The 23,316-nt window shown below is 48.4% G+C and overlaps 1 protein-coding gene across 1 annotated transcript; it reads left to right on the top strand.

Annotated features, from left to right (window-relative positions):
* The first annotated feature begins 1,295 nt into the window (after nucleotides 1-1,295).
* Nucleotides 1,296-22,921, top strand: LOC136302790 (zinc metalloproteinase-disintegrin-like NaMP). Its single transcript, XM_066206331.1, has 24 exons — nucleotides 1,296-1,392; nucleotides 4,055-4,155; nucleotides 4,760-4,836; nucleotides 6,633-6,711; nucleotides 7,766-7,842; nucleotides 8,269-8,464; nucleotides 8,942-9,004; nucleotides 9,633-9,704; nucleotides 10,341-10,510; nucleotides 11,097-11,181; nucleotides 12,466-12,596; nucleotides 13,271-13,448; nucleotides 13,848-13,937; nucleotides 14,918-15,113; nucleotides 16,393-16,495; nucleotides 16,965-17,121; nucleotides 17,737-17,817; nucleotides 18,295-18,373; nucleotides 18,892-18,982; nucleotides 19,308-19,407; nucleotides 20,599-20,661; nucleotides 20,914-20,991; nucleotides 21,920-21,982; nucleotides 22,064-22,921. The coding sequence occupies exons 1-24, from the start codon at nucleotides 1,344-1,346 to the stop codon at nucleotides 22,094-22,096; spliced, it is 2,412 nt and encodes an 803-aa protein (XP_066062428.1). The 5' UTR covers nucleotides 1,296-1,343; the 3' UTR covers nucleotides 22,097-22,921.
* Nucleotides 22,922-23,316: the final 395 nt, after the last annotated feature.

Raw genomic sequence — 23,316 nt, 5'->3', positions numbered from 1 at the left:
TTAAAAGGCACCAACTTAAATTTAATGACACGGCTCCTGTCTGATTTTGAGCAACTCGGACGAGCAGCTGGGCGGGGAGATGTCCAAACCCTTCCCGAATTCTTTCCCTGGAGGCCTCTTTCCTAACCTGGGATGGCAACGGGAGTTGAAATATTTGGCTGAAGTGTCCCAAACGAACGGCTGCCAAAAATTGTTATCAATTAGCACCATCCTACACTTAATAAAAGCCCAAACCCATCTGTTTGCAGCTCCCAATCTGTCCCAGAACGTCTGGAGATCCAGCAGGAATCTGAGGGGAAAGTTTGGCTTAAAAATGTTCAGAAAATCAGAACTTTTCAACAGAGAAGCAGTTACTTAGTGATGCTTCTATGAGAAGGGCAATGGCAGTAAAATTCCCCTGTAGATTTATACAGATCTATTTACTCATTTATAAATTACCATAAATTATGAATACCTAATTACTGTATTGCTGACACTGCCATATTTGAATATTAACTCATACCCAGATGATTCATTCCAGTTCTCTGTAACCCCAGTTTTAACCCATGAAAAGTTCACCTTCTCTAGAGCAGCTCAGTGTTGACACCAGCAGCCTGAGCAATTTTAATTACTCCCTTATTACAGCTAAATGAGTCGGTGGGGTCATCTTCTGGCGGAGGATTTTGGGATATTATTGGACAGAGCTCACCTGGATCATTCACTGCTCTGCCTCCTTTATTTAATCACCCGAGCCCGGAGCAAACATTACTAACAGGGCTGTCAGGGCAGCAAAGGCTCTGCTCAGTGTTTATTCTCTCAGTGATTCACTGAGCGGATTCAGGGGTAAACACCCAGAATTAAAGCACAGCTTCACCCCCAGCCCTGCTGACCCATTTTACCCTAAACTTCCCGGGAGCTCTCCCATTCCTTGACATTCTGCTGGTTTTATTCCAGCTTTTATCAGCCAGGCCACATGGATAGATGGAATTAGGAGCAGCCCGATCATTCTGTAAATCAATGACAGCTCTAATCTCCACATTTATTGATTTGTCGATTTTTTGCTTTATTGATTTATCGATTTATTGATGCAATTCATTCTCTTTTCCCATGTTTTCAGGGAAGCGATCCCAAAGCAGGACCGATCCCCATCCCGATGTTTGGGGCACGACCCGAGCAGCAGGAACTCCCCTCGCTGTAACTCTCTGTGACTTGGGTGTTGTGCAACACCTTGAGCAAACACTTCCTCCTGCAGGAGCAGGAATAAAGCTGAACCCGTCGCTGCCTCTCGCTCAGAGCAGCTCCCGGGCAGGGCCACGCTGGGAACGCCACATTCCCACCCCACGGAGCCTTGGCCGCCCCACAGCATGAAAATCCTCCTCGTTTCTGCTCTCCTCCTGCATTTCCTCCATCAAGGTACTGCGCTTTTTGGTTTTGTTTTAGCCCTTTAGCTGGTTTTGCTATGGATAAGGCTGTATGGATTTTTAATCATTAACTGGTAGATAATAGGGAGGAAGAGCGAGTTAAAGCCATCGGGAAATGGAGTTTGGGATATCCGGGATTTTTCTGTTCAAAGGGATTTGAACAGAAAATAATTCTATATTCTATAAAGCAACTATATATTCTATATATTCTAACTATATATTCTATATACAACTATAACTCTGTTGTTAGAGCAGGGTTTAGTTGTTTGAAAAGTGGCCGTAAATTTCTTAAAGACCCACGACTGGTTGGTTTTGTAGAGCCACTGAAGCAATATTTACCCTGCAAGTGAGAGGCCAATTTACCCAATCACACCAATCTATCAACGTTTCGGTCATTAAAAAAACCAGATTTCTGCATGAATTCAATCACAACATTGCCTGATTTAAAGTATTCCATTACAACACTACCTGATTCAAAGTGTTGAATTTATCTGCATGATACTTCAGGTTATATTCAAGTGGCTCCACCTGAGCAGACCCCACTTTTTTTTTTTTTTTCCTCCCACAATTTCTTTCAATTCCTGTCATCAGGGAATGGAACTTTTCAGGGTTTGGCCCGCACAAACATGCACAGGACCTATATCCATAATTAAACATATAGTTAGCATTCAGGCACAAATCTATAATTTGTATCTTTGCACTAAATCTCTAAAAATGTGCACACCATTAAGGTGTTATCTTTTTTTCCCCTTGACAAAACCACAGCTTCGTTGTCAATAAAATCCCCCCCAATGATTTTTTTTTTTTTTTTTTGCTGGTTGAGGCCCTTGGTAAAGCACACAATTATTTGTTCCTCATTACAAATTGTTGTACGAGGCCCAAGAAATTCCTTCTCCTCCTTCAAAACGCCAGACAAAGCCCGAAGGCAACAAAGACAATGCACTGATTAAAAAAAAAAAAACCAAAACAACTCCCTCGAAGTAAGGATTCATTCCAAACAAAACCAAACCAGTTTTCCTCGAGATTCTGTCTGGATCAGACTGCAGGGGAGGGATGAGTTTAGTCCTGAGCCGCCCTTTAAACCTCGCCTTAACTTGAACTCCCTGGCCTGGAGTTGCACGCAGGGCGTGGAGAGATAAAAGTGGGGATCTCTGTTCCCAGAGGCCTGAAATGTTCCTGGGATTGCAACACGAGGACACACTTGAGGCCTGTGGAGTGAAATGTGAAAAAGCAGCAGATTTATTTCTTTTTTTTTGAGAAAATAAAGATAATTAACTGCTTAAAAAAACCCCCATAAACCACCGTTGTGAGTGGCGGTAGTAAAGTTACACCTGGTAGCAGCTCCCAGCACGTGCTGGGTGTAAGAGCTCAGCTGACACAGGATCCCCCTGCAGCACTAAATCAACATCTTTATCAAGATACAACCAGCTCTGCTCGGCAATTGCTTTTGGAAAGGCTTGAATCAAATAAATCAGTGGTGTAAGAATGGATCTGTTTGTTTTGCTGCGACAATTTGCACGAGGATGTGCTCTCCTGTTCCAGAGAGAAAATTACAGTAATTGGAGGCCTCTCTCCTGGAAAAACCTGGCCCTGGGGCAGGAATTACCATGGGAGGTGCGCTGGTGCTTTGTTTTTGTGGGGTTTCTTTGACTTTCTGGACAGTTTAGGATTTTTTTTTTTGATCATTGTTAGTTTATTTTTTAAATACAGGCCCCCAAGAATTCACCAATCCAGATGAAATTCCCTTTTTGTAGGGGATTAAAGAGTTCAGGGGTATCTAAAACCGGCTGTTTTAGACACCAACACATCCCTTTTCCCACCCTGTTTTCCCAAAAGCTGGCCCCCAGCTGCCAGGATGAGCCCCAGGGTGTGCCCACCCCTGCAGGGCAGACCCCAAATTCACTTTGCTCCGCATTTGCTGAGCTTCAGAGCAGAAAACAAAAAGAAATTCCTTTCATCAGCCTTGCATTTCCTTCCCCCAGCTCTTTACAGACCTTGAGAGACCACTCAAAAAGGGTTCTGGGAGTTAAGGAACCTCCTGGATTCATTGTACCTTCAGCATTTTCCTCATTTCTTGCCTATCCCCCATTATTTTTTTTACCTGGCTGTGTCCAAATGCCTCCCCCGCCCTTCTGCTGTCCCTCCTTCAACCCAATTCAAGGGGTAAAAATTGCAATTATTTATTACCACCCTCTCCTAAAGTTCTGCCCCAATTATTTCCCTACCAAAGGCTCCCAAAGCAGAAATCTTGTTTTAAACCTGGCGTTGTGTACGTTCCGTTTGCTGATGCAGGGGCAGCCTGGGCCTGTCTGCCACGTGATAAAGGTTTGGAGATCTCTCATTCCACAAATCCATTAATTCTTGTCAGAGGGGAAAAAGCTGCACTGGCATGGCTGGGCTGGCCTGTCGGGACTTGAGCTGCTCAGAGTTCTTCAGGGGAAGAAGCACAAAGGGAGTTGCAGGAAATGTTTGGACACCTGGAAGCAGCCAGGGAGGGGCAGCTCCTCCAAAACCCAGGATGGGAAAACCTTCTGGTCACGGGATGGAGGCAAAGCAGGGGAGCAGGAGGCGCTGCAAGAACCCGAAAGAATCACCTGGCCAGCCATGAGAATGGGTGTTTCACAAAATAAAATTGCGTTTTCCTCAATCCCCAGGGAGCAGCAGAGGGAAGTTCTCTGGGGCAGAGCAGTATGAAATCGTTTATCCGCAGAAACTGCACGCGGTGCGCAGGAGAGCTGCAGGAACCAGCTCAGAGGTAGGAAAGGAGATCGTTCCTTGGGGGGTGATTCTGGGAGGATGGGGAAGGATTTCTGGAGCGAAAACACCCTCGGGTTTCAAGGGAAGGAGAATTTGGACAAACATTTGCTCTTCCAAAAGAAAAAATGTGGAGAAGCGACGCGGTGCTGGGTGAAGAGGAGCTGAGGAACCCCTCAGGCCACCCGAGGCTCTTCTGAACTTGTGCCTCTGAAAAGATGTGGGCTTTGATACTACTCAACCTTAATTAATAACCTGGTTTTAATAATTCATTAATGACCTGAGTTTTCATAACCTGTGGACGCTTTAATTTGGATCAAATGAAACCAATAATCGAGTCTGTGCAATTCCAGAGGGCGTTCTGGGAGTGCCTGACCCCAAACATCCCCTCAGCACGCAGGATTTCGGAGGTAGAAATGAATTTGCCAAGTCAAACTTGCTCCTCTAATTAAAACCCCCTCAAAGACAGCGACCTCCTGCTTATCCTGCTGCTGCCAGCATCCTTGTTTTTGGTGGGGAGAGGAGGAAAAGAGCGCGGCTGGGGTTCCAACAGCACCGCTGGTGAGGCCAGGAGCGTTTCTTCTGACACTGAAATCTGTTTGCAGAGCAAATACGACGACGCGGTGAAGTACGGGATCAGAGCCAGCGGGGAGGAAGTGGTGCTGCAGCTCCGAAAAAATCGGTGGGTTCAGCTCAGCTCTCTGGGCCTGATGTTTCTAAATATAAAAAAAAAATTATCCTTCTAGCAGCTGTTAATTTTTTCCCAAGGAAAAAAATTCTAAAGGACGTTTCTTCTTAAAAGCAATCTCGGCAAACAACTCTCCTTTCCTCAAAACGATTTTTCTCCGGGTGGTGTTTTGCTGTTTCTCTGGTTTAACCAGTGGAATTAAAGAGGTTTCTATTCACCAGTCATGTTAAATCTGTATCAGAACACCTGATAAAAGGTAGCAAAAATTAGACAATGAAGTTTTTTTTTTTTCTATGCTCTTTGACTTCTGAAATATTTAGACTCTCGTTTTTGTTTTGTGTCTTACAACGACACAGCTCTGCCCTTATTCCTCTCTGGGAGCCACTGCAGGGTGGTCAGGGTGCCAAACCCCGGGAGTTGGAGCCCAAAAAGGAAAGAAAATTTGAGCCCAATGGCAAGGAAAAAAAAAAAAAAGAAAAAAGAAGAGAGAAAGAATCACGTCATTGTTTTGGGAATGTGGAATAAGTTCTCGGGGTGAGACATTTCCATGATGGAGGGACTTCCCCTCCTGCTACCTCTGCCCCCCCCCATTTCTTTCCTAAATTGTTAAACCCAATGCATATTCAATAGTTTTCTATTATTTCACGAGTTTTCTGTGGCCAGGAAGAGCCTGTGGGTTATAGAACTGTAGCCTGGGGGGACAGGACAAGGGGGATGGTTTTAAACTGAGCAGAGGGAGGGTTTAAATGAGAGATTCGGAAGAAATTCCTCCCTGTGAGGGTGGGGAGGGGCTGGGATGGAATTCCCAGAGGAGCTGGGGCTGCTCCTGGATCCCTGGAAATGCCCAAGGCCAGGTTGGGATGGTGGAAGATGTCCCAGCCTGTGGATCCGGAAGAGTTCCATGGGAGAGGTCCCTTCCCACGCAAACCATTCCACGATTCTGGGACAGACTCGACGATCCTGCACGTGTTTTCCAACCTTAATCATTCTGTGGTTCTATATTGATATATCCCTGTGTTATAGACAGATGGAGAGATAGATAAATAATAAACAGATAGATAGACAGATAAATAGGTATATAGATATATAAATAAATAGATATATAGATTAACTGATACAGATATTTACTTAAGCGCTACTTCTCTTGGACCAGGAGTAACCAAATATAAACCTGGCCTTGATAAAATCTTCCTGGAAATTGGAAGTCTGGCTCCAGCAGGGCATTAACACACGCTCCAGCAGGTCTGGGTTCATGGGTGAATTTCCAGAGGCTGTGCAAATACAGTGGTGCCATAATCAATTCGTGTTAAATACAGGCTGTAATTAACTGCTTTAATCTAATCCAAATATTTGGAGTGGGGGGGGGGTGGGGAATGGTGTTGTGCTAAATCCTGTGCTTGGAAGAGAAATGGGATTGTGGCAGGGGAAGAGCTGCCCAAACAGGAGTCACTGCAGATGTGCTGATTTCAGGAAGATGCAAAAAGGGCCAAAAAAAAAAAAAAAAAAAAAAGAAAAAAAAAATTCAATATAAAATTATATATTTTCATCCAGGTCTTCCAGGGGATGAGGTCATCCCGGGCTTTAATTGCTTTCTCCTTTTAGGAAAGCCTCTTTGTCTGAGTCAGGATTTACGAACAAGCAGAATTCCCCCTCCCCGCAGCTTTTTTGCTTCCTGAGTTTCCCCGATACTAAGAATAACCTGAGTAATTGTTTGAATTCCCCACATGCTCCGCGTGCTGTGTCATCACCTCAATTCCCTCGGAATAACGGCTGTGCTTGGCTCCCGGCAGGGATCTCCTGGCTGCGGATTACTCCGAAACTCTTTATTCTGCAGACGGCCGACAAATAACAACAACTCCTCACATCAAGGTAATAGAGGAACAGGAAAACTATTTTCTTTTTTTCCTGAACAGGAAAATAATTTTTCCCTCTTGCTTCCAGTCTTGGGGTCCACGTGAGATTCATGGATTTGTGAAATGATGGGAGAAATGAGAAAGGAAAGGTTTGAAATCCAGGTTTGACGCCATTTAGGGTGGCTCTGAAGGGACAGAGAACACAGGAAGATGTTTTTTCCCTCTTGCTTCCAGTCTTGAGGTCCACGTGAGATTTATGGATTTGTGAAATAATAGGAGAAATGAGAAAGGAAAGGTTTGAAATCCCGGTTTGAAGCCATTTAGGGTGGCTCTGAAGGGACAGAGAACACGGGAAGATGTTTTTTCCCTCTTGCTTCCAGTCTTGAGGTCCACGTGAGATTCATGGATTTGTGAAATGATGGGAGAAATGAGAAAGGAAAGGTTTGAAATCCCGGTTTGAAGCCATTTAGGGTGGCTCTGAAGGACGGGGAAGTTGGGATTGGTCACTTGTGCCTGTTGGGAATCGGCTCCAGTGTTTGGCTCCCAGGAAGGCACCACCTCAGCGGCTGCTGAACAACTTCTGGGTCGAATTCCAGCCTTTTGCCGGGAGCCGGGGCCATCCCAAAGCTTTCAACTTCCCGATTTTTCCGTGTAGACTTTGCTCCTCCTGCCCGGCCCCGTGAGCTGATTCCTGCCCCGATCCCGGGGAGATCCTGTGGCTGATAAAGCCCCATTTCCTCCCGGATCACGTTTCCAGCCACGCTCTGGGCACCTGAGCCCGGCCGCCTCCTCTGAGCCCTGACAAATCACTCGTGCACCTGCAGACAAAGCAGGATTTGCTGCAGAAAGGGATTTTTTAATTCGCTGTGCGCCCATCTGTGAGTCCACAGCAAACATGGAAGTGGCCACGAACATTTAAAATTCCTTTTGAGCGTCTCCTAATGGGAAACTTCCTCAAGCAGTGCAGTTTATTGTAACTTGTAGATAGTTTTATTTGTTTTCTGGAATCCCTGGACGCAGTGGAGTCCATGGACACCCCAACCTGACCCCGGGATTTTTGTTCCCACCAGGATCACTGTTACTACGGAGGCCACGTGGAGGGGGACGCCGAGTCTGTGGCGAGCATCAGCACCTGCACAGGGCTGAGGTGAGACGGCCTTGGGCCCCAAGAGCAGAATTCTGGGATAAATGTCCCAACAGGAAAGAATCAGGATGGAAAGGAGTCGTGGGAACTTTTTTTATTCAGGCTTTGGAAACTTGTTTCTCAAAGGAAAACAAAGGGAGAAGGGAGAAAAATAGTGACTCTTAGATCCTTAAAATATTTCAGTTTTTTGCCTCAAATCGGGATGAAAACACCTTTGAATTTCCCACGGGAACGAAAACCCACTTTTCAACCGCTTCTGTCAGCACAACCCCCCCCAGAATTTAAATCAAATTAATTCCTAACCCAGTTTCTCTTTGGCTGAGACCCCCCAAACCTTCCCATTGACTCGGTCATTAATTAATTTCTGCTCCCAAAGTGTTGCACGCTGCCTCGAGACAAAACCTCACATTCCAACCCATTTTTTTTTAGTGGCTATTTTGAGACCCGTGGCCAGAAGTTCCTCATCGAGCCCCTGGGAGCCTCGGACGGGGACAAGCACGTGGTTTATAAATACGAGGCCCTGAAACAGGAGCCCATCAAAACCTGTGGGCTGGTCAACAACTCCTGGGAGCAGGACTCCGGTGACCCCATCAATGACATCTTCAAATCCAGCAACAGCCCAGAGGTAAGGGCATGGCTGTGCCATCCAAAAAACAAAAACAAAACCAAAAACAAGCAAAAAAAAAAAAAACACACACAAAAAAAGGGAATTTGTGGCCATTGGAGAACTCTAAAATAGCACAAATCCCACTGGGTCTGGTGGCACCTCCACTAAGGAGCTGTTTAAACACAGAGAAATGGGATCAGATCTTAAAAACCTGCGCAAAACCTTCCAGATCTGAGGCTTCAGCCGAGTTAAGCCCTCCTGCCTTGATTAACAGGCGCCCAGTGCACCTTTAACACCTAAATACCCATTAATATCTATTTTACCTTCCATATCTGAATAAAAATTTAAATCTCCAGTCTGCCTCTTATCATTTAAACCCTTCTGAATGACCTGGCCAAAGAAATTCCCCCCAGCAATTAATAAACAGCTTTGAAACTGCAGAGGTTGGGATTGGAAAAGCTCTTAAAAGTGATTTAAAATAAATGATTCCTTTAGATGAGATCCTACCTGAAAGCGAGGAAGTACCTGGAGCTCTACGTCGTTGCAGACAAGGCTTTGGTGAGTTCTGGATTTATTATTTCGTGTTTGATCAGCTCCACAGGAGTTTTCCGGGGTATCCCAACTCGTATCCCTGGGCTCCTACAAGAGCTACGAGGTTACTCTGAGCCTGGATGAGAAATGGGATTTCTAAAGGAGATTTAATGTCAAATTCCTACCTGGAGATGACAAGAATTCAGAAAAGGCCTTGCAGTGCTTGTCTCTGTTGGAATATCCTGAATTGGAAGGGGATATCCTGAATTGGAAGGGAAAATCCTGAATTGGAAGGGAATATCCTGATTTGGAAGGGAATATCCTGATTTGGAAGGGATAATTCTGAGCTGGAAAGGAGTATCCTGAATTGGAAGGGAATATCCTGAGCTGGAAGGGACCCACAAGGATCATTGAGCCCAACTCCTTCTCTCCACCCCACAAAGAAATTCACATTTTGGAAAGGGCTGATATTGAAAGCCAGCATCTGATAAAATCCGACATCAAACATAATTTTTTAGATAAAATATGGTTTTATATAAAATATGATTTTTTATACCTGGCATGGTTTGCAAACCGATGTACTGTGGGATATTTATTTCCTGATAAATCCCCTTTCCCCTCTCCTCCTCCTGACACGCTGTGTTTGCCTTTTCAGTACAAGAAATACGACGAAGATGTTAAAAATATAAGACAAAGGATATTTGGAATAGTCAACTACATCAACACGGTGAGAGCAAACGAGTGGCAGGGAAATCCAAGTGTTTTGAAATTTTTTTCTATTGAAAGTCATTGAAATCCAAATTATTTAATATTTTTTTTTTCTATTGGAAACCATGGAAATCCAAGTGATTTATAAATTCTTTCTATTGTAAACATCATAAATTTTCATTATTACACGTAGGAATGAATGAAAACTCGACTTCGTGGTAATTTATTCTCCTGTTCTTTGCCTTCAGACATGAGATTTTCAATGAGAATTATTTCTACTCCTCCTTTAATTATTTATGCTCGTAATTTAATTATTTCTGCCAAGACTTCAAGATATTTTCTAATCACTTCTCAAATGAGTGATTGTGTCAAAAATCATAAATTGATTCTTATTGTCTTTGGCAAGCCAAATTTCTTCCAAAATTGCTGGAATTCTCAAGTATTTTAACCCCATTTTAAAGGTGTTTGAAATGTGGTGGGAAATCAGATTTCCTGGTTTATTTGGTGAGACTTTCTTGGAATTCCGAGCTCGGAGAGGCTTTGTGAGGTCTGGAGCGGATATTGGAGTGGAAAAGTGACCCAAGTACCAGGACAAGGCTTGTTTCATTTTTATTAGTTTTTAATTGACTAATTATAAATTAATTGTGCGCTGCAGGTGTACAAAGCCATCAGCACCCACGTGGCCCTGGTGGGGCTGGAGGTGTGGACGGATGGGGACAAGTGTCCCCTGAGCAGGAACGCGGGATTCACCCTGGACGCCTTCTCCAAATGGCGCCAGACGGAGCTGCTCCCCAGGAAACGCAACGACAACGCCCAGCTCATCACGTGGGTCCTTCCCTTCCCTTCCCTTCCCTTCCCTTCCCTTCCCTTCCCTTCCCTTCCCTTCCCTTCCCTTCCCTTTCCCTTCCCTTCCCTTCCCTTCCCTTCCCTTCCCTTCCCTTCCCTTCCCTTCCCTTCCCTTCCCTTCCCTTCCCTTCCCTTCCCTTCCCTTCCCTTCCTTCCCTTCCCTTCCCTTCCCTTCCCTTCCCTTCCCTTCCCTTCCCTTCCCTTCCCTTCCCTTCCCTTCCCTTCCCTTCCCTTCCCTTCCCTTCCCTTCCCTTCCCTTCCCTTCCCTTCCCTTCCCTTCCCTTCCCTTCCCTTCCCTTCCCTTCCCTTCCCTTCCCTTCCCTTCCCTTCCCTTCCCTTCCCTTTTTTTTTTGGGGGGGGGGTGTGTTGGTTTTTTTGGGGTTTGTTTGTGGTTTTTTTTTTTTTTCCTTTTTGATTTGCAGGGATCTTCAAATTAAATATTTTATTAGATGTGAGATTCCATCCAGAGCTAGGGGGTGAAACCTCCAACCTGGTTTGGAAAAGACCCCCGAGTTCAGAGCCCCGTCCTGGATCTCACTTTGTGCCTTTTTGTGCTTCCTTCCAGAGGCCTGGACTTCGAGGGCACCACGATTGGGTTGGCCTTCCTCAAATCCATTTGCAGTGATTTATACTCTGCAGGTATTATTCAGGTCTGATTCATTTTTTATTTCATTTTTTAAAGGCTTTCCTGTGTTTTTGTTTTTGTTTTTTTTTTTTTTCACTCTGCCAGTGAAGAACCTCTGTGAATAACATTGGGTTTAGGGCACTTTCAGTTCTCTGGTTCATTATTAGACTGTGAAAATTCCCAGTCAGAGCCCTGGAAGTGTCCAAGGACCAGGTTTGGAGGAACCTGGGATAGGGGAAGGTGTCCCTGCCCTGGAACTGGATGGGATTTCAGGTCCTCTCCAACCCAAACCATTCTGGGATTTTATCTTCAATGAAGTGCAGGGGGTGAAGAAAGCAAACACGTGATGTCCACACCTCCATGGTGTCTATTTTATAAACATTGCACTAAATAATCGAATATAACCCAAATAGACGCACAGATGGACTGAGCACCACGTGGCCCCTCGTGCATCACGAGGACAATTCCACTTGAAGAAAATTGTCTTTTGTTTTTGCTTTTCTCTGTTATTGCTGCTTGTTCTAAAGCACACCTGGGCTGGAATTTTAGATTTTCTGCGCTGACAGGCACTGACCCCCCAAACAAACACTGCATTGACCTGAGGCCGCGGAAAAGGCTCCCAAAATTGAGTGACTGCGCTGGGATTGTGGGTGTGGGGTTTGGATAGAAGTGTGTGATGTCACAGGGTGCAAAACTCAGAGTTTAAGGGTTTAGAATACAGTGAATATATATAAAAAAGCAAGATGGGGGATTTAGGGTGCAGAAAAGTTCTTCTTTTTCACCTTCTCCTTCCTGGGTCTGGATGGGTTTTTGTAATTGGGTAGAAAAATCCACATTGTGGGCCACGGGTGGTTGGTTATTGGGTTAAAAGTAAAAATAATTCAGGTGTCATCTCACAACTGGACAATTTGTGCTTAAAAGACCTTGGAAAGGGTCTTTCGATTTCTTTGGCAAGTCAAATTTCTCCCAAGATTGCTGGAGTTTCCAAATATTTTAACCCCCTTTTAAAGGTGTTTGAAACGTGGAGGGAAATCAGATTTCCTGGTTTATTTGGTGAGACTTTCTCAGAATCCCGAGCTCGGAAAAGTTTTGTGAGGTCTGGAGTGGATAAGAGTTAGAGAGAGAGACATTTTCTACTCTGTTAGCAAGAACTCACAGCTTGTGAGACTGTAACATGGAGAAGAATTCATAAACATCAGAGTCCAGACACAAAATCCATCTCCTGAGCATTTAATCCCGGCTCTGACTAAAAAGAAGATAAAAACCCCACACAGCTGGAAATAACAGAGATCTCTCCTTGACCCCCCAGGACCACAACAGGAACCAGATTGCAGTGGCAGCCACCATGGCCCACGAGATGGGGCACAACCTGGGCATGAGCCACGACACCAAGGCGTGCTCGTGCAGCGACAACATCTGCATCATGACTGACACTGTCAGGTGGGCTGAAAACACGGCTGGGAACGGCGCTTGGACAAGCTGGCGGCTTCCAAACTGGGCCAGGGGGGTTTTGGCCAGTCAGTTTATTCCATTCAGATTATTAAAAACCAAAATATTTTAAAAAAATGGATGTGAATCCCAGGCCGTTGTCAGATATTCCCCCACAAAAACCCAACCCAAAACTACTTTAGTCCCTGTATATTTAAAAAAAGGTTTACGCCCAAGAGTTGTGGGGACAAACTGGGGCAGTGGTTTTAATCCAGTGAGATTATTCCATTTAAATTATTTTTTTAAAAAAAATTATAAAAGGGTGAAAATCCCAGGCCATTGTCAGATACTCCCAGACAGAAACCCCACAAAAAACCCAACCCAAAACTGCTTTGTATATTTAGAAAAATGTTAACACCCAAGAGTTGTGGGGACAAACCGGAGCAGTGGTTTTTTTGTCCACTGAGATTATTCCATTCAAATTACTAAAAAAAAAAAAATTAAAAAATGGATAAAAATCCCAGAAACCCCACAAAAAAAACCCAACCCAAAACTAGTTTGTATCTTTCGAAAAACGTTTACACCCAAGAGCTGTGGGCTCAGCCCCCTGTTCCAACCCTCTCTCGAAGGGTGTTTCTCCTCCTTGCCCGTGCCAACCACAAACCCTCCCGTTTTCCCCGCCACAGCTCCGTGATTCCCAAGGAGTTCAGCTCCTGCAGCCTGCAGAGCTTCGAGAAGTTCATGCTGGCTGACATGCCCCGGTGCCTGACCAACATCCCAGAGCTCAGCAGCATCGTGGCCCCCCCGTCCTGCGGCAACGGATTCGTGGAGAAGGGGGAGGAATGTGACTGTGGCACCCCTGAGGTACCTGGCAAAGACAGAATCCTCGGGAAAAGTTAAAAAGGGCTTTGGACATCAGCTGATCTTTGTCAGTCCCAGAGATCAGATCTTGCTCAAGCAGAAATTGTGAAATTGTGGTCGTCAAACTGCTGAGCTGGGGTGGCTGGGGACGTGCTGGGAAAGATGAAGCCCTGGTGTGTCAGGAGGGGGGTGACAGAGGAACTGAGAGTGGGACAAAGCCACCCCCAGGGCTCAGCCCAAAACCCCGAGTTCCCTGCAGGGCTTCCACATCCAAACCTTCCACGGGGCTTTTAGGGAAGGTGCTTCCCAACAAAGCCAAGGGCAGGTCCCAGATTTCCATCCCAGCCAGGGCCAGAGGTTTGGTGTCCCTGTCCCCAGCCCTGACTGCTGCCTCTGTCCCAGGAGTGCACAAACGAGTGCTGCGACGCCGAGAGCTGCAAGCTGAGCTCGGGAGCTGCCTGTGCACACGGGGAGTGCTGTGAGAACTGCCAGGTGAGGGCTTCCCTTCCCTTCCCTTCCCTTCCCTTCCCTCCCTTCCCTTCCCTCTCCCTTCCCTTCCCTTCCCTTCCCTTCCCTTCCTTCCCTTCCCTTCCCTTCCCTTCCCTTCCCTTCCCTTCCCTTCATCCCTTCCCTTCCCTTCCTTCCCTTCCCTTCCTCTTCCCTTCCTTCCCTTCCCTTCCCTTCCCTTCCCTTCCCTTCCCTTCCCTTCCCTTCCTTCCCTTCCCTTCCCTTCCCTTCCCTTCCCTTCCCTTCCCTTCCCTTCCTTCCCTTCCCTTCCCTTCCCTTCCATCTTCCCTTCCCTTCCCTTCCCTTCCCTTCCCTTCCCTTCCCTTCCCTTCCCTCCTCCTTCCCTTCCCTTCCCTTCCCGTGTTTAACAGCACTGACAAGGGCGCTGTCATGGAATCATGGAATGTCCTGGGCTGGAAGGGACATGTGGGATCACTGATCCAGCTCCTGGCCCTGCACACACACCCCAAAATCCCACCCTGGGCATCCCTGGAGTGGTGTCCAAAGGCTCCTGGGGCTCTGGCAGATTTGGGAACGTGCCCATTTCCCTGGGCAGCCTGGGCAGTGCCAGCACCCAGTGGGGGAAGAGCCTTTCCCAAAATCCAGCCTTTCCCTAATCCCAACCTTTCCCAAAACCCAACCTTTCCCTGCTCTCCAGCCTGACCCTCCCCGAGCTCCAGCCGTTCCCTCAGTCCCTGTCCCTGCTCACCATCCCACCCCAAAACCACCACCCAGGAGACACGAGCCCTTTCTTGGCCTGGCCGTTTTCTCCTGGCAATAAAAGCCGTGGCACGGGAGTCAAAACCCCGTGAGGTGACACATCCAGCGCGGCGTGAGACACGGCTCTCGCTCCTCACACAGCCTGTGCAGCGAGAGGAGATTGCCCGCCTCCTGTTTTCCCCCCTGCGCTGGGGTTTTTGGAGGGGCTGGGTGCTGAGTGTGGCGTTTTCTCCCCCCCGTGTCAGTACAAGAAGTCGGGCTCGGTGTGCCGGGCGGTGAAGCACGACTGTGACCTGGCGGAGATGTGCACGGGCCGCTCCTCCAGCTGCCCCCAGGATCGCTTCAGGGTCAACGGGCACCCCTGCAACTTTGGGGAGGGCTATTGCTACATGGGCACCTGCCCCACCCGGGACAGCCAGTGCAAAGCTACCTTCGGGCCAGGTGAGTGCCCTGGGCCAGCAGGAAAATCGCCTTGCTGTGCTCACAGCGGAGAGAGAAGGGAATTCTGCATCTCCAAATCCTCAGATCCGTTTAAAATCCCAGCCGCTCAAAGCATTTTTAGGGTCGGAGTCACCCGATCCTAAACTGCACAAACGTTCCTCAGCAGCCAGGGAATCCTCCACAAGGCATCGGGAGCACAGCTCAGTAGGTGGAGTTTGAGCCAAGGGGGATTTCAGGTGTAAACACGATTTAAATGAGGAGTAACTTGGTGCCTGTGAGGGTCCCTGCATGGCAGAGATGTGCTGGCTCTTGTATTTGTAAGAACCCAGAGGAATGATTTTATTTCTCATTAATGAATGAAACCATCCTAATTAAAAGAAAATCCCAGCCTCTAATATTCACCATCTCAGCATTTGAGCCCCCTGCCCGGCTGCTGTGAGGGTGTGAAATCCATTTTCACTCCGGTGACACAACTGCAGGGTGCTGCCTGCACCAGCACTGGGCCAGGACAATGTAAAATGTGAAACGCAAAATGCAAATGTACCTCAGGAGCAGCCCGTTCATAAAAATTACATAGCATAATTAATGCTGATTTGTTGCACAATTAATGCTAATAATATTTCCCACTGTCAGTGGTGGTGACTCGTGAGCACGGGGTGCTCTGTGCTTCCAGAGAAATGGGAAGTGGGGAGCGCATTCCTCTTTTGCAGAACGAGTCTGAGGCAGCTGGGATGGAGCTGGGGAAGTGGTTTGGGCCAGATGGGAAGAGGAAATGTCTCCTTCCAACCAACAGCCAAATTCGGCACGTCTGGTGCTGCTGAAACAGCATTGCCTAAAACTGGGGAATGGTTTGGGCTGAAATGGAACTTAAATCACATCCAGTGACATCTTCAAGTGCCCCAGGGCGCTCCAGCCTGGCCTTGGGCACTGCCAGGGATCCAGGGGCAGCCACAGCTGCTCTGGGAATTCCAGCCCAGCCCCTCCCCACCCTCTCAGGGAGGAATTTCTCCCCAATATCCCATCGAAATCTCCCCTTTCCCAGTGGGAAGCCATTCCCTGTGTCCCGTCCCTCCATCCCTTGTCCCCAGCCCCTCTCCAGGCCCTGCCAGGGGCTCTGAGCTCTCCCTGGAGCTTTTCCCTGCTCCAGGCTGAAGTTCCAGCAAGCCACGGGCACTCGGCTGGGAAAAGCCATTTCCTGGGCAAAGGAAGGAGGTGGGATATTCCCAGTTTTCCCCAGGAAGAGCTCCCAAACTCATCCCGGTGCCTTTTCCCCCCGCAGAGGCCACGGATGGAGCAGCCTCCTGCTACCACATGAACGAGAGGGGGACGTACTTCGGGTACTGCAGGAAGGAGCAGGGCACTCACCTCCCCTGCAGGAAAAAGTGAGCCCTGGGGGGTGGAATGCGCTGGGATTTGGGAAGAGGGGAAATTCCTGCTCAAATCGGGAGACAGAAGCCAGGAACACCCGATTTTAGTGCCACAGCCCCGTGTTCCTTCTGGTTTTGTCTATAAACTGTGGGGGATGATTTCTAAGGCAAGTGGTTTTAAATCCTGAGGTGAGAGAGCAAAGGTGCGCACAGAGATCTGTGCAGGGCTGCTGGGGAGGACGAGTGTGTGGGTGTGCAGGGAACTCCAGGGATTTTTTGGGAATTTGAAGCTCAGAAGTGAAGGAAAAGCAGTTAAATGCTCATTTCTGTGAAGGAATTGGTTTTGAGGAACCCCGTCACCTGCTCAAACCCAGCTGCCCCAACCAGCATTCCCTGGGAATTCAGGCTGCAGGAGAGACCAGCCCAGCTCAGAGGGGTTTTCTGGGCCGTGTCCTTGGGGTGACAGCTCCTGTTCTCCTTCCAGGGACAGAATGTGTGGGAAACTCTACTGCTCTGGAGGGAGGGAGATGCCCCGGGAGGGGAGCCTGCTGACCTTCAGCTCCTGCAAGGGCAGCTTCCCCAGGAATGGGGAGGTGGACCCGGGGATGATCCTGGACGGAACCAAGTGTGGCAATGGCATGGTGAGCGCTGAATAACTTCTGCCTTTATCCTCCCCCCTCTTCCAGTCTCGTTCGTGTAGTTCTCTCTCATTTCAGTCTTATTTATGTCATTCTCTCTTGTTTTCAGTCTTGTTCATATAGTTCTCTCTCATTTCAGTCTTATTTATATAATTCCCTCGTTTTCAGTCCTGTTGATATAGTTTTCGCTTATTTCAGTCTTGTTAATATAATTCTGTCTTGTACAAGGAAGATTTTTAACAGGGAGGACTGAGAGGACCCCAAACTTCTGCTGATCTGTTTTTTCCCCAACTTTTTATCCCAAACCGGCAGCAAAGCGAGCAGGGATTGGGCCCATTCCCAACTCCTCGGGCTTGGCTGCTGCCTCATTCCCATTACTGCCACCAAGATGTGTGGCAGCAGGAGCACAGCTTGGTGTGAGGGGTTAGGAGATCATTCATTATTAATTAAACGTTTAATTACTTCCATCACGGGTGTCCCTCATCACTGGCTGCTGCTTCCAGTCACTCCCCTGAATATTTCTGCCTGGAAGGGAGGGATGAGGGATTGGAGTGAGGAGCAGTGATCCGCCTCTCCTGGAAGCTCCAAATGAATCCCTGTGGTTTTCTCTCCCTGCAGGTGTGCAGCCACGGGGAGTGTGTCCAGGCTGAGGATGTCTTCAGATCCACCAACTGCTCTGCCAAGTGCTCTGGCCACGCTGTAAGGCGCCAGCATTTGATGTTATTCACTTTAAAACCCCGAGAAAATGATGCAGATCAGCCTCAGGCCTCCTTGCTGATGGTGTTTAACTCCTTTATACCAATCTGTCAAATTTGGGGAGGCAGAAACTTTAAACATTTTTATGAAAACACATCTCACCTGATGTAACATCGATATTTTTGCCCAGGAGATGGACACAGCCCCTGAGCCATGGTATCACAGCTCTTCTCTTTCAGGTTTATTTTGGTTTGGGGAAGAGAATTCTGCTCGTGTTTGACCATTCAGAGTTACAGATAAATAGATTAACTCTCAGGACTGCCCTTCAACACCCCAAACTTCTCATATTTGTGCTAAATTTTAGCCCAAATAAACTGAGAGATTAAAAAAAAACCTCCTCAGCATCCTCACCCAGAAACTTGGTGAGCCCTGAAGTGGCTGGTGTCCCCAGCTGAGGGTGTCCCCGCTTTGTGTCCCCAGGTGTGTGACCACGAGCTGCAGTGCCAGTGTGAGGAGGGCTGGGCACCCCCCAACTGTGACAGCTCCTCAGCCCTCACCAGTAAGTGACACACGGCTTGGGAACTCCTTCTGTCCCTGTCCTCTGTGATTTCCTGGTGTTTTAGGAACTGTTTCTGTCCCTGCCCTCAGTGATTCCCAGGTTTTAGGAACTCTTTCTTTCCCTGTCCTCAGTGATTCTCTGGTTTTAGGAACTGTTTCTGTCTCTGCCCTGTGGTTCCCTGATATTCAAGGATTGCCTCAGTGATTCCCTGATGTTTCAGGACTGTTTCCCTGATGTTTTAGGAACTGTTTCTGCCCCTGCCCTCAGTGATTCCCAGGTTTTAGGAACTCTTTCTGTCCCTGCCCTCAGTGATTCCCAGGTTTTAGGAACTCTTTCTGTCCCTGCCCTCAGTGATTCCCAGGTTTTAGGAACTCTTTCTTTCCCTGTCCTCAGTGATTCCCAGGTTTCAGGACCTGTTTCTGTCCCTGCCCTCGATGATCCCCTGCCGTTTAAGGATTGTTTCCCTGATGTTCAAACGCCGTTTCCCCGGTGTTCAAGGCTGTTTCTGTCCCTCCCAGGCATCGCCGTGGCCGCAGGGGTGCTGGCCGTCCTGGCTGTCACCGCGGCTGCAGCCGTGCTGCTCACCCGCTTCCGAGGCTTCCACAAGAGGTAAAAATCCTTCCCACGTCCACCCAAAACCCACAGAGCAAAGCCGGGAAATCCCTGCAGAGCTGTAAGCAGGGTTTGCAATGGGGACGGCGGGAATCACACTCGGGGAAGGGAGGAAGATGGTCCATGAGATTTCCAGAAATCCCACAGTTGGGAGGGTATGGAAGAGTTGAAGTGGAGCTCTGATAAATCTTTTCTCATCCCAAATGAGTGAAGGGAAGAAAGAAATCCAGGACATGGGGACAAAACACCAGCAGGGCTTCAGCTGTGAGGTTTTCCCTTCAGTTTCTACCTAAAACTGACCACGCTGTGAAATCTCTGACAGCCACCAGCCCAGGAGGGGACCCGGAGCCACCAACCAGGTGTTCGTGGATCAGGAGCAGAGCTGCAGGGAACAGCCTGTGCTGGTGCCACCTGCCCAGAAGGTGAGAGCAGGGACGGCTGGGGACTGTCCCCGGGGCTCAAACCATCAGCCAGGGGGGCTGCACTTCCATGGGATCCCCAAAATGCTGAGGGGACAGCGCTGGGGATCCCGGCACGAGATTCCCAAAATGCTGAGGGGACAGCGCTGGGGATCCCAGCACGAGATTCCCAAAATGCTGAGGGGACAGCGCTGGGGATCCCGGCACGAGATTCCCAAAATGCTGAGGGGACAGCGCTGGGGATCCCGGCACGAGATTCCCAAAATGCTGAGGGGACAGCGCTGGGGATCCCGGCACGAGATTCCCAAAATGCTGAGGGGACAGCGCTGGGGATCCCAGCACGAGATTCCCAAAATGCTGAGGGGACAGCGCTGAGGATCCCAGCACGAGATCCCCAAAATGCTGACGGGACAGCGCTGGGGATCCCGGCACGAGATTCCCAAAATGCTGAGGGGACAGCGCTGGGGATCCCGGCACGAGATTCCCAAAATGCTGAGGGGACAGCGCTGGGGATCCCGGCACGAGATTCCCAAAATGCTGAGGGGACAGCGCTGGGGATCCCAGCACGAGATTCCCAAAATGCTGAGGGGACAGCGCTGGGGATCCCAGCACGAGATTCCCAAAATGCTGAGGGGACAGCGCTGGGGATCCCGGCACGAGATTCCCAAAATGCTGAGGGGACAGCGCTGGGGATCCCGGCACGAGATTCCCAAAATGCTGAGGGGACAGCGCTGGGGATCCCGGCACGAGATTCCCAAAATGCTGAGGGGACAGCGCTGGGGATCCCGGCACGAGATTCCCAAAATGCTGAGGGGACAGCGCTGAGGATCCCAGCACGAGATCCCCAAAATGCTGACGGGACAGCGCTGGGGATCCCGGCACGAGATTCCCAAAATGCTGAGGGGACAGCGCTGGGGATCCCGGCACGAGATTCCCAAAATGCTGAGGGAACAGCGCTGGGGTTCCCGGCACGAGATTCCCAGATTTTGAAGGCACAGCGCTGGGAATCCCAGCACATTCCCAGATTTTGAAGGCACAGCGCTGGGAATGCCGGCACGGGGAGAGCTCTGCGTCCCCGCGGGACACCCGGGGATGAGGATGTGAGATAAGGATGTGAGATAAGGAGCTGAGATAAGGATGTGAGATAAGGAGCTGAGATTAGGGCTCCACCCCACTTGTGTTATCTGCCCGCAGGTGATCGATAAGAAAGTTCTCCCTGTGCCTCCACCTCAGGAGAACAAACCCCAGCGCCCGAGTGTGAGTATTTTTGGGAATGTCCCGCTTCCCTGCTGGACTTGGCGAACACCACAACCCCCCCTGGAGACCCCTGGGCACAATCTGATCCCAGAGGGACATCCCTGAGCTCCAGAGCGGGCTGTGTGCTCTCAGACAGAATTCCTGCACCCTCCCAGCCCCTTAGAGCAATTTTATACCTGCACCTTCCCAAGGAACACTTGGATGCACACACAGAGGGGTGAAATCTTTTATATTCTGTTTTTTTTTTTCCAGCCTGCCCTGAGGCCCAAAGGTCCCCCACCTCCCGTTCCTGCCACCAAACCCGGCTCTTCCCACCCGGAGCAGAAGTTTGTGAGTACAACCCTGCAGCTTCCTGCATCCCCATCAGAGTCCGATCCGTATTTGCAGCTTCCGACTGTGATTTAAAGTAGAAAATTTAAAATCCCAGCCGTTCAAAGCGCGGATTTTTAGGGTCGGAGTCACCCGATCCTAAACTGCACAAACGTTCCTCAGCAGCCAGGGAATCCTCCACAAGGCATCGGGAGCACAGCTCAGTAGGTGGAGTAAGAACCCAGAGGAATTGGTTTTATTTCTCATTAATAAATGAAATATTCCTAATTAAAAGAGGATACCAGCCTCTAATATTCACCATCTCAGCATTTGAGCCCCCTGCCCGGCTGCTGTGAGGGTGTGAAATCCATTTTCACTCCGGTGACACAACTGCAGGGTGCTGCCTGCACCAGCACTGGGCCAGGACAATGTAAAATGTGAAACGCAAAATTTGAAATATAAAACATGAGGCATAAAATTTAAAATATTAAATAGGAAGTATAAAATAGAAAGTATAAAGTATAAAATGTGAAGTATAAAATAGAAAGCAAAAAGTGTAAAGTATAAAGTATAAAATATAAAAATATGAAGTATAAATATAAAATTTAAAATATTAAGTATAAAATTTTAAAAATAAAAAATTATAAAATGTAAAATAATATAAAATTAAAAGTATAAAATTTAAAATATAAAATATCCCCATGTATCAAATATAAACCACATTTAAATCCCACCGTGTGAGCTTGGATATCGATAGTGAAATATTGGGAATAGCTCAGTGTCTTCTGGAGCAGACCTGGAGCCCTTGCATTTGTATTCTGCTGCCCCCTTGCACAGGGACAGCTGGGAATTCCTGGGATTCCCCAGCAGGATGAGGGCGGCTGTGGCTGGGGAGGTTCTCCAGCTGCTCCCACACCCCCAGTGACATTTAAACCTCATTTTCTTCCAGGCTCCTGAGAGAAAAGCTCCTCCTGTGCCCCTTCCCAAAGGCAAACCCCCACCTCCAGCCCAGGTAATTCGGCTGGGAATACCAATTCCCTGGGGAGGGAATTCCCGGGAACTGCTGGCGTTGAGCTGCTCCTTCTCCCCGCAGGCTCTGAAGCCCCCCATGAACCCCAGGGTGTGAGGCTGCCCCAGCACAGCTGGCTGAGACACCTGAAGGTTCCAGGGACGATTTATCAACCTCAAATCCTCCACTTTTGGCCAAAGCATCCCAGACCATCTCCCTGTCCTCCTCAAGAGCTGCCTGGAAAGATTTGGGGTTTCCGGCAGCCGGGAGCTCGGGCGGTGACAAAGGAAGCAGAGCAGTCACCACTTGCACTGAGGTGTAAACTGGGAGTAAGTCACCAAAGCTGCTGAGCAGTCCCAGCACTGTGGGATGGGGCTGCTGCTCCTGTGGGACCAGAGAAACTGGGGCTGCCGCAGGTTTGGGAATTGAAAACTTGGGGGGTTTTTTTGGGTTTTTTTGGCTCCGTTTCTAGGTATTTTTCCAGCCCCCTCTGCCCTCAGCAACACAAAGATTTCTCCTCCACGTGCGAGTCCTGGAGAAAAACAAACCCCAACCCTGGGGAGAGAAGTTGTGTCCTCAGGGTCTGAGCTGGACATGGAATAATTAATTAGCAGGACGCACTGGGAATGGTTCTGCGAAGGGTTTTTTTGGGACTGGATTCTCTCCACAATCCTTAAATTCCCCGTTGGGAATGCCATTCCCTGCAATACACAGGGATGTGATGGAATTTGAGTCCTCGGTGTGAGGAGTGAGGTGGTGTTGGATGAGGATGGATGGAGCTTCCTTCCTCTTCGGATAATTGCTGCTTTATTTGAGCCAAGAACAGATTGGAATCTCCACCTGGGTTTGACTGGGGTGTCAAAATCCAGAAGTTGTTTTTTACGAGCTGTAATTAATGTATTTCACAGCGATTTCTGTATTAAAGTTCTGTCCGAACAGGAAGTAATTGTTGTGTCCTTTAAAACCCATCACGAAGCATCAGGAAACCCAGGGTGAAGTGGGGTCATTCCTGACATTGCCAGAGCCCTAAAACTCCCAATTTACAGGAAAAAATAAAAGATAATTCCCAGGTGTCTGAGACCTGCCAAGTCAGCCAGGAAAGCTGAATTCCATTTATAATGAGGCTGGACAGGATGTTCCATCACAGCTTTTCTGCCTCCTCCAAAACTATTTCTTCCCGATTTCCGACCTTTGGGAGCACTCCAGAATTTTCCAAGGATAACGAGATTTGGAGCAAAGCTGGAGAATTGTGGGTTTTTTTTTTTCTTAATTCCCTTCTGGGATTCAGCTCCAAACCGGGAGCCTGGGCTGCCTTTTCCTGCAGGAAACCAAATCCT

Source organism: Chamaea fasciata, unplaced genomic scaffold, assembly GCF_029207755.1.
Source record: "Chamaea fasciata isolate MVZ Bird 193981 ecotype frontalis unplaced genomic scaffold, bChaFas1.0.hap1 SCAF_30, whole genome shotgun sequence".
Taxonomy (NCBI): Eukaryota; Metazoa; Chordata; class Aves; order Passeriformes; family Sylviidae; genus Chamaea; species Chamaea fasciata.
This window is presented reverse-complemented; position numbering and strand designations above follow the sequence as displayed.

Excerpts from the sequence above, each read along its gene's own strand:
- LOC136302790 (XM_066206331.1), top strand. The coding sequence starts at position 1,344 with ATGAAAATCCTCCTCGTTTCTGCTCTCCTCCTGCATTTCCTCCATCAA. Across the intron at positions 4,837-6,632 it reads CTGCAGCTCCGAAAAAATCG|GGATCTCCTGGCTGCGGATT; the intron begins GTGGGTTCAGCT and ends GGCTCCCGGCAG. Across the intron at positions 9,705-10,340 it reads TAGTCAACTACATCAACACG|GTGTACAAAGCCATCAGCAC; the intron begins GTGAGAGCAAAC and ends TGTGCGCTGCAG.